The sequence below is a fragment of the Pleurodeles waltl genome, chromosome 2_2 (genome assembly GCF_031143425.1).
Source record: "Pleurodeles waltl isolate 20211129_DDA chromosome 2_2, aPleWal1.hap1.20221129, whole genome shotgun sequence".
Classification (NCBI taxonomy): domain Eukaryota; kingdom Metazoa; phylum Chordata; class Amphibia; order Caudata; family Salamandridae; genus Pleurodeles; species Pleurodeles waltl.
Window position 1 is genome coordinate 833,501,802 of NC_090439.1, and position 11,167 is coordinate 833,512,968.

Consider the following 11,167-nt stretch of genomic DNA (forward strand, 5'->3'; position numbering starts at 1 on the left):
AGTGGGATAACTTTAGCGTGCTTCCATGGGCCGGGCACAGAGCCGGATAACAGAGGAAGATTAACAGTCTCTAAACTAGGAGAGCGGAGGAAATTCTGTAGCTAAATGAACAAATCAGGTTTAATAGAATCATCCGGTGAACTGGATTTCACTTGGCTACAGAGGAATAGAAATGAAGATGGGCACAGGGAGGGCAGCAGCTTCTGCAAGGCTATAGGATTGCTGTCCACTGAAGAAAAAAAAAATCATGTGCTCTGACCTAGCATCTGGAGCAGCAGAGGGAAAGTGCAAGTAGATGTAATCTATCTCACCAGTAAAATAATCTGCTAATTTCTTGCAGTATGCCCTGGAGGCTTCGAAGGGGTCTACTGCTAGCACTGGTTTTGTAAGGCTATGCACTAAAGTGAAAGTTTCTTTAGCAGGATTATCGCTGTTTCTGATTAAATTTGTGAAGTATTCTGCCCTGGATATCATGATAAATGTATGGTATGATTTGATTGCTAATCTCCAATATGTTTTAGTAAAGGACTGTTTTCCTCTAGGAGCATTATAGAGATTTACAGTGCTTCTTGGGCAAGATAAGGCTCTTGTTGAACCAAGGGGCGGCATGCTTCTTCTTTACCAAGACCTTCTAGCAGGAATGAAGACGTTTAGGGCTCAAGTAAGCCAGGATTGCAGGGAGATGTTTGCTGCCTCCGCATTGGGGGCCAATTAGGGGCAGCCAGCCTGAATAAAATGGCCAAATCTTTGTAAGTCAAGCTTGTGCCAAGGACGTTTAAGGATCGAGACCGTGATATGTGCTATAAGCATCTGGACAGGGAGATTGTGCAATGGTTCGTCCAGGCCATGGATAGAGGTGCTGCAACCTGTAAATCACTGAGATTAGAGAAGACTGGGTCTAAACGATGACCAGCGAAGTGTTTGGTACCAGTGACTAACAGGGATAACTGCATAGCTGCGAGGTCATCTATGAATTTGGTGACGTTACTGTTGTGCGTGGCATCAAGATGTAGATTAAGATCCCCAGTGATGTTAAAAATGGCACGTTTGATGACCAGCGGTGCTATCAAATTAGTCAATGCCTCCCTAAAGGTTTTCAATGGTCTGAGGGAGAGTAAATTAGAGGCCTTGAGAAGTTGAAATTGTGATTCAGAGGGATTTTGAAGAGAGTGCTTTCACAGTCTGAGACAGTGCATTGAGTCAAGCTACAAACTAGTGTATCTTTGTAGATCATTGCAATGCTGTCTCCTTTAACATTGGATCTAATCTAATTCTTCAGAAAATAGGCAGGGGGAGAGCGAAGGTGGTTTCTGCTTCTGTGGTGCAGAGGTCTCTTCTGTTTTACTGAGAACAAGGATCTGCTTGAGCTACTTGATTTCTGCGATGCCTTACATGGGGGCCGCATGAATGTTAGATAATTGTACAAGACTGTGGCTAAGAAAGAAAAATTCAGTACTATGCTTTCAATGGTCTACGTAAACATGATGAAATTCAACAAATGAGTTAAAGGGAATCTAATGCCCCCATGTAGAATATGTGCTAAAAGTAAACATACTAATATGTTTATGCACGGTGATTAGAAATGGTCCATCACAGGTACTTGAAGGGGCATCAAGTACAAGAAGACATAGAGAAAGGTTACAAGAGTGGAACCCACAAAACGTGGCCCATTGAATAGAATACGCCTCGACTTTTGTGTATCTTACCCACTTAAGTGCAGAGGATACCCCTTCCCCGAAGCTGTGCCCTTTTTAGGTTTCACCTGCAGACAATGCTTGCGCTGTCGTAGGGAACATTTCTGGTAGACTAAAAACTTAAAGTGGGCTTAGAGATTGCCCATTACTTACTATTGGTTGGCTTGCACATTGCTCGTTTCCTTGCTCTTTATTGGTCAGCAGTTCCCTGCTTCCTCCTGAGCTTCGAGCGTCTGTCCTATAGTTTCCCTAGGTATTTATTTTTTACTTTTAGACATGTACTCTCTAAGAGTGCATGTATCTGCAGTCTGTCCGCCCTCCCCCCAATGTATTGTGCTTTTCCTGACTCCTCCCGTAATCTTGCCCAAACCTCTATCCCCACACCCCTTGTTTTGCTTGCCACCTCCACTGTCTGTTTCCTTTGTGTTCTCCTGTCTCCATTCCTCATCTTCCACCAACTCCCTTTCACACACCCCCTTGCATTGCTTGCAAGTCCTACTTCCCTCACGCTATACACAAACCCTAGGCCGTCCTGGTCCTCCCATCCACCACAAAAAAAAAAATCAGAACAAAGCCAAGTAGCTCTTATGGAGCTATTTGGCTTTGTTAATGTTGTCAGAGATGTTGCACAGCAGTGCGGGCTGCCATGCAACATGGATTAAAGTAAAAAGCAAAATTGGTCAATGTCGGCAGCAAAACAGGGCTTTGTTTTTATATAATTTAAGCCATGTGGTACAGCAGACCACACTGCTGGACAACGTTTACAAAAATACTGACAACGCCAATAGGTCCTGCATAGGCGAATCCTATTGCCTTTGCCAATGCATGCCTTTATATTTGGAGCAGTTTGCGCTTGTCTGCATAAAGGTATTAGCCCAGGCCAAATGTGCACCCTTCTCCCCCCCCTCACATGTTGAAGACTGTACAGATATTCTGGGCCTGTGGCTTTGCCCAGATAGAAGCCAGAAAATAGCCTAAATGTGACATTATTTTTAAAAAAGTGATGTGCACAAAAGTGTGTTTTTTCTGACAAACTGATTAAAGAAATGGGGTAAGGTCCCTCTTAAGCTTAAGGAGGGCTTGACCTCATGGAATTGATAGGGCCAACAGAACATGAGAGAGAATCCCCTCTGCTTCAGACCAGGAGGGTGCCAGGTCTATGGTAGACTGTCCCTGAATGTGAACAGGTAACTCTTTACCTTGTAAGCACATGAAATGTTGATTTTACCAAGAAGGAGCTAATAACTTACCTGCAGGTCCAAAGTTCACAAACAGGTTATTATATTGACAGAATCGGGCAATCCTATCCAAATAAACTGACACCGCTCTGCAAATGACCAGAGAGTACAAGGCTATCTTTTCCAGAGAGACATAATTGGTACAGAACACAGGAAGAACAGCTTCCCTATGAAATTTGAACAAAATATTTGGGAAAAACTCTGGACCCCAACGAAGACTCATCCTTATCAAGAGGCTGAAAATACACTCTCTGAAGCCCAGGGAGAGATAGAGGAAGGTGCCAAGGAGAATTCCCTCTACCTGGAGGCTGGGTCAAAAACAAACCTTAAGACGAAAGGACACAAAGTGGCTTGAATATTTGTGGGAACCACCCCTAGGTTCTCTAAAGGTTCTAATAGGTGCCCACTGACTCCTCAAAGTGAAAAGAGAAATCTCAGACAAGTCCCTCCTGAAGGAACTGAAGGATTCAAACATGGTCTACCCAGTAGATCAAAACCCAAGCCAGGCATCAAAAATGACTTGCTTTGCTATCCAAAAGGTATCTGAGCCTTTTAACTACCCAAGACACAATGGTCAGTAAAAAGGGCCAGTGGCTATCAGCAGCACTTAAGTTTGGTTGAAGAATCTCATGGAGCATTAGATGAGGATCCCCAACATTCTTGCCTCTAAAATGACTGGCATCCCTTCTAGGCAGAATTTGAGCAAAGCAGTGCTGAGTCTGCCCAAAACTTATAGTAAACGATCTGATTATAATATCCGTCTTAGGCCAACTGATGCACTAGTACCCCCAAACCAAGATGGCTGCCATGCATGACCAGGGAGCGCAAGAAAGGCATGAACGCCTCTTCTGTTCCGGTCTAACACAAGGAGCAGTCACCTACAGCCATGTGCTGGGGTAACTCCGTTAGAGACAGTAACCCTCCCCCTGACCGGACTCCAGCAGTGAGCCAGAGGCACACTTTTGGTGGCTCTGCAACATGTCTCCCAACATGCAGATTCCAAAACAACCCAGCCTTCGAGGGAAGAAGACCACATTATGTTAGGAAACTAGAATTTTCAAGGTAGACAAAAATATATAACCAGAAGGTTAAATGGAATATGGACCCTTATATAAAAGTAGCACAAGAGAGATAAGTGCTGTTTTTTTGTGTTGGTATCGCTATAATGATGTCTGCAAGAAGGTGGTGGTTCCTCTAACCTAAGGACAGGGACTGGAAAGAGAAATGAGGTAAAATTAATGTAGCTACCTATCTAAAGTTTGTTTAGAAGATATATGTTTTTCAAATTCGGATTTCCTTTCTCTGCCCAAAGATATCATTTTTATTGAAATGTGTGTTTAATAACTTTAGACATTTTAACTTTTCACGGTTTTCGGTTTCATTTCAATCATTGATTAAGAATTTCTGATCAAAACTATTTCTAGAAGTAGTTTTATTAAGTTCAAAAATATAATAGGGTACATTAATATTTATTTTAAAACGTGTATTGAGGGTAAATTGTTTGATGTCAGAGAACACTTTAAAAATCCTACGCCGACCATCTACCCCACTTCTTGCAGCCCATTTCCTGCACACTGCAAGGTGGGACAGTTGATTGATGTATGTGCTTTCACCTATTGGGACTCGGATCTTGAGATTACTTGCAACACACTGCAAAGGTAAATGGGTTGAAAGGTGAGAGTGGATTTACCCCTGGGAAGCCGGGTGTTGCGGCACGCCTGTTGTGTTACTCCCTGCGCACGTCATTGTAGGATGTGTGAAACAACAAGTATGACAACCTATTGGCCCTTGATGTTAGAATAAAAGTCATTACATTTGCATTGCTTGGAGGGATGGGTTGAAGGGGAAGTTTGTTTTAACACTTTGGCACTCGTTGTGGTCACTTTCTGCTATGCCATTTCCTGCCAAGTCACTTCTGATGGAGGCTTATCTTCTCAGATCTGACGTACCCCATAAAATCGGTGTGGTTCACTGTCACAATTTCCAAACTGCATGCACTTTTTTCAGTTTGTTGGAGGGCAGCTTACATAGCATAAATTGCATCAGCAAAACCTCCAGGTGCAAATGCAATCTGTCTGAAAAGATTTCAAACAACTTTTGTGCCAGATTCGAAATCTGTTGCTGTAATAGTAACGAGACCAAAGATTGTACAATACACAGTGCTCCACGTTTCACAGAAGTGTTAACTACAACACTATCAAATTCAAGTGAACTATGCAGCTCTACAACTGGAGTACATTTATCACCACTCGAGGAGAACCATGTACTCCCACACTGATAACTTTTAAGCTCATTAATACGCTAACAGTACCAGGCCCCTGATTTTACTTATTTAGCTAATTGCATCATTGCTTAAGCCAAGAAAAGCAACTCTTTCACTTGTAAAGGAATTTGTATCATCCATCCAAGTGGTCTGCTTCCTATGCGCTCTAGTATCTGAAGAGATTTAATAAAGCACAAGGGTTCTGTATCAATGAAAGGATTTGCTTTGTTTTGTTTTACCTACTGACACGTGCAATCTACTGCATGTACGTTACATCGTCCAATACCCTCAAGAACAAGCAGACGTAGGGAGTCATGGGGTCGTTCGTTACAATCTCAGAATGAGGCTACTTTTTATTTGGGTTGTATTTCCGAACAGTTGTGCACATAAACACAACGACAAAAGAGGGGTGTGGGATTAATGACAGAGTGCCCGGGTGGTATTCAACGTTTTGCAAATGAATGGGTAAAGACGTATAAATGAAGAATCTATAATGCAGCGTGCTTTATATATGAATGTCTACACCTTTGCAAATACGCTGATGACTAATGGGGTCTCAAGGACTGCCCAATACCCACATCTGGAGCGGGTTTGACAGCCGAGTGCAAGAACACGGGAGCGCCCTATTAAAAGCTCTTATCTGCCATATTTATGGACGAGGACAAAGCCTGGGACGCGCACAATGGGCAGCGTCTGCAGTCAGCCGGGGCTCCCGGATTCACCGGAGCAGGCTCTCCGCCCAGCTCTCAAGTTGGGAGTGCGGGAAGTGGGCGATGTAGCAGGGGATGGTCCTCCGGTCTGGACGCCGGCTTGGGAAGAAGCGGGGCGGCCTTACCTCGAAGGTTGTTGTCGTCGGTGTACGGCGGGGCGGTGGGAGTCACGTTGCCCGAGCTGGCTGCGGACAGCAGCGGCGAGCGCTCGTCCACCCCGTCGGCAGCCATGACTGCTGCAGCGGCAGCTGAGCCTGCTCTCTGAGGGGGAGGGGCGGAGGCAGGGCCGGGAGACGGCCCCAATCTTTAAGGTACTATCACAAGGGCCGCGGGAGGTTTCAGGGGAGGCCCGGCCGGAGAGAGAATCCCGGGACAGCCCTGGTGGAGAAACCGGAGAAGGCTCACACGCTCCCCCCGTGTGTTACAAGGTCACGGAGCGAGACGTAAACACAGGGGCAGCCCGGCATGGGAACACCGAGTCCGCGGCTCTGCGACAGCGCTGCGCCTCTACTTCATTCCACATCAACTCGGGGTTAAATACGAGTATGTTTATTTGTTTTCACTTCAGGTGACCTGTAGTACTGAGAGCTGTCCTTGGACTCCTTTGCAGCTAGGGGCTGTAAAGGAGGTGAACACCTCCTGTTTGCTACTACTGTCTGCGCCAGTAAACCACGGCCTCGATAACTAATTTCACATCTCCGTGGAGAGGTACAGGGGCTCCCGAAAATAAAACAGCAGATTTTCGGAATAGGAGCCAATGCTTACACAGAAACCGTGCTGGATTTGCGTCTTTTCAAACAAACTTTGTTGTTTCTGTCATGAATGGTTGATTGTTTGGTTTTGAGTTTCGAAAAGCTCCGAATCTTCCAAAGCAATAATCGACCAATCTTCAAAAGGTCAACCTCGAGACATCTTATGTCTCTGGACTTCTAGTGTGTTATTACTTGGTATTCGCCTTTCTTATAACATATATTTAACCTCATCACCTTCTCCGCTAATGGTACAACTAGAAGTCAATATATTCGATTGTCTTTTATTGCCTTATTTGGAGGCATTCATTCATAGACTCACTGATCACTTCTTTTCTGTTTGGAAAATACGGACTTTTTATTTTTAAAGTGGCGAAGTCAGTACTAATATTACATTAAAAATTGAATTATTCAAAGTCATCACTTTGAATATCCACCAGTTAGTTATAAAAAAGCGAAGACCTGTTACTAAGCATATGGATATCGTTCCACACTACACATATTATGTGTTTCATATTCAATTTGGTGCACACATAATTTGTTTAAAAATATAGATAATCTATCACTTTCTTAGTATTAATCAAATAATATGCATTAAGTTTATAATTTTCACTCAAAGATTGCTTCCAATAATAAATTGTGTTCTAGGCTCAGATGGCCTTTATTGATTTGCAGAAAAAATACCTAATTTGGAGATTTTTTTTTTTAAATGCCTCCTTTGGCATTCCGTATATTTTTGGACTCCGAACAAAGGTATGCATTATCCCATCTGAACAGATTTGCCATATATATCTAATATCACAATTCTGTCACATTTTACCACAATGGTCTCAAAATGCCTGGTAAATGTACTGATCACCTGAGAAGTGTAACTAGTAAATTTCTTGATTTTAAATAGTTTTGACTATATTTTACACATCCTTGTAGCCAGGACCACTTGAATTATGCAGCAGGGTTAGCTAAATTATGCAACAAGGAAAACCAAATTACATATGGTAGCATGGTCTGGCAAAATATGCAATTTTATTAACACCCAAATATAGCAAAAAGTTGTGGAAAGATGTTGCACTAACCTTTGCAAAGGGCCTTTCAGTGTGCAGGAACAAATATCACTATATAACTTTTGATGCATTTGAGTTAGAAACAACACTTTGTTTCTTAAATTCTGTAAATTATGCAGCAGATGATGGATTATGTGGCAAATGTGATGACTCAACAGTTATGCTAAAAAGCCATGGGTGCAGATTTGCATAATCCCAGTGGCCCTATTTATAGCTAACTGTGGTGTCTTAAAACATCGTTTTTTGTTTATTATGACCCTGCTCAGTAAATAGAGAAAATATCCTTCTATTTTGTCACTCAAACTTAATTAATTTAGAACACTGGATATCTGTTGAAAGAGAGAGAGAGACCCCCTCAATAGAGGCCTCTGAGTAATAAAGGGACTACCTGGTCAGTTTTGCCAGGATATACACCTTATTCAAATCCACGTGCACTAATTTTAGCAGACGTATTGGCACTATGGAATAATGTAGTCTAAACATACAGACAACTTTGCAATATGTATTAATAACTTTAAATACTAGGCAGGTTCCTTTGGCACAGGGAAAAATTGCCATTCAGGTAATAAGTCCACAGACAATAAATGCTATCATCGGAATAGAGCCCACGAAGAGTGACAAAATAGCCTTTCAGACTGCTAGCAAGACCAACCAGTTAGAAGCTGTATACCGGCACAAATTCCCCGAGACAAACAGAATTCTTACCATATGTTTACGCTTAGGAATGGTAATCTCAGCCCACTGTGATATAGGTCTCAGTAATGATTCTTGTTAGCTCTCTTTCCTGATCTTGTGCCAGAACAGCTACCAATCTCTCAAGTATCACCAGGCCAAAGCACAGGCGTTAGTGTCAAGAATGATTAGAAAGGTCGGGACCCCAAAACACATTACAAAATAAAAAAGTTGCCAGTCTTTCTAAAACAAATGTTGTGCATACTACGGACACCCATACAAAACAATGCATGGGCACAAATGCTTCTAGACAGCACAGCAGACGTGACAATAGTCTCACATCCATACATGTGCCATACACAATGCACACATTACGGGTCTCACGACAAATCTGATGCGTAAAAAATATAAAACAACTCTGGATATTGCTCATGGGTTTTTCAGTCAAAATATAGTGCCTGAAAGTGGGTATCTAGCAGCTTTTACAAGCTTTCGTTCTCAATATTTTTTCGGGGGGTTACCAATAGGAAATAGCTATGATCGAGGTTAATTTTCAGCATATATCATAGAGGTCTTGCAACCAGATTCCTGAAGCCCTATTGTACGTTGATGATATTTACATCTCAACCGATGATTTAAACACACACTTAACTCAAGTGGACTGGATACTGACCGTATTGGGCCCACACAGTTACAAAATAAACTTTAAAAAAATCTAAAGTAACTTACTTGAATGTAGTCTTCCTAGGTTATGAGCTGTCAAGTGAGGCAAAGGGATTGCACCAGATTTCCTTCAGAAATGTGCAACTTTGCAACTCACACATATGCTCAGAAAGTTACAAACCCGGCTAGAGTTTCTTAACTTTGAATGAACTTCCTTGCCTCATTATGCTGAGCAACTTATACCGTTGTACAACTCATTAAAATATGTTCTCTCCTCAACATTTAACAGAAGAACACACAACATTTCTGCGTGCTCTCCAGGCATACATGCTAGAATCAAAATATTTACAAACTATGGATAACAGGACCAACCTAGTTTTTGGATATTGTACCCAACACCTCTGGCTACACCTATGTAATTTACAATGAGGGTCAGACAATACTAACAGCATTCAAATCACATTTATACTCAAATCCATATCACAATTTGCATCAACCGAGAAAGTTCTTGTAGTTGTAGAAACAGCCATTTGAAATAGCATCTTTTGTTGAAGGGAAAACAAATTATTGTTGTTTCTGCTGTACCTGGCCTTGCAGTGTCTACCAAAGCCAGCATTTCAAATGCGTGCGTGTTGCACCTCCAGTGGATTCAATAGGCATCATCATTAAAAGCAGTAGATATGCAGTTTTAATATGATCCGACACTAAGGACACAAGAATGTTTCCCATAGGAACAGAAAATGCCCATTATTCCAGAAACATTACACATTGAGAGCTATGAGAGTGTGATGTATACAGATGGCTCTGCACAACCGGCTGTAAGAACAAAACAGAACTACTCAGCAGCTTGTGCAGTGGCAAAGGGAATAATTAAAGATGGTAAATTTGATCCACAACACTCCAACCTTAGGTGACAGCACTGCACAGATCGTAGAGATAAATGCACTGATGCTTGCACTTCAGAAGACTGAACCAGGAGTTCCAACCCTAATTGTGTCTGACTCTTCTTTCTGCATCCAGGCATATAATGTGGATTTACTACATTGGCGAATGAACAGATTCAAACATTCAAAAGGAAAACCAATTGAAAATAAACAGTTCTGAGGAAAGGTTGCCATCTTAAAAAATGTGCTTCCATTAGTCCATGTAGGACAAACATTGGTACACAGTGTGATGGTATGCATGCTTTAGGGAACTCTACTGTTGACCCTGCTGCAAAGGCATCAGTTCAGACTGTATAATTAGCTGCTGTGATCCTATCCCAAAAGACAATTGATAAAGACATACTGGCTGCTACTAAGGCAACCTTAGTAATAACAACTCCAGAGAGGCTTCCTCGCAAATACTCCTACAGCCTTAGTTCAGAAAACACTCAGATGGTGTGCTTGTCTGCAGTGAGAGATAGAGTGATACCTAATAAGCTGTCTAGATTAGATATAATTAGGAGGAATATTTGCGAGGAAACCCCTCTAGCTGTTCCTTACAATCTGATAAACACTTCAAGTATATTCTAGTTGTGGTAGATTCATGTTCTCAGTTCCTATGGCTATGGGCTGAGAGATCTGCAGATGCTGTTATAAGGGATTTTCAGTGTTTGATAGCCGCAAGGGAATTTCTTGCATTCCAAGCAGACAATGGTCATGTGTTCGCATCAAAGGCTTACAAGGAAGAGATGAGTTTGTGGGGGGGTGTCTGCATTTCAGTTAACATTACAAAAGAGGCCCAGCTACAAGTGAGCCTTAGGTACAGAGCGGGAATGTTGCTTTGAGGAAAGTGTGGCTACAAGCACACACCCCTCCCGGAGGAGCTATGATATGAAAATCCAAATACTACTGAGTATTAATGACGGACACCATAAACTACAGGTATCATCTTATGACACCACATTAGTAAGGTGAATTGCACCATATCACAGAGCATGTATTATTTATGCTTTCATTAGAAGTAGTCAAACAAGGAGTGGCACCAGGGAGACCACCTTGGTCCTGAAGAGGAGCTTAGGGGTAAGGCTCCGAAATATGTAGACTAGGAAGTCAGGTTCATTACATCCCCCACTCCCGCAGCCCCTTTTTAATCATACCGCCTCCAAGAGATCTATTAAATCATTGGAATTACTA

At 42.2% G+C, this 11,167-nt stretch overlaps 1 protein-coding gene across 1 annotated transcript in view; it reads right to left on the reverse strand.

The window, feature by feature from the left end:
- The window catches only part of PIP4P2 (phosphatidylinositol-4,5-bisphosphate 4-phosphatase 2), a 125,662-nt gene extending 119,339 nt beyond the window's left edge, over nucleotides 1–6,323 (reverse strand). Inside the window, exon 1 of the mRNA XM_069220457.1 lies at nucleotides 6,031–6,323. Within this exon, the coding sequence (XP_069076558.1) occupies nucleotides 6,031–6,136 (106 nt within the window). The 5' untranslated portion in view covers nucleotides 6,137–6,323. The remainder of the gene's footprint in view (nucleotides 1–6,030) is intronic.
- Nucleotides 6,324–11,167: the final 4,844 nt, after the last annotated feature.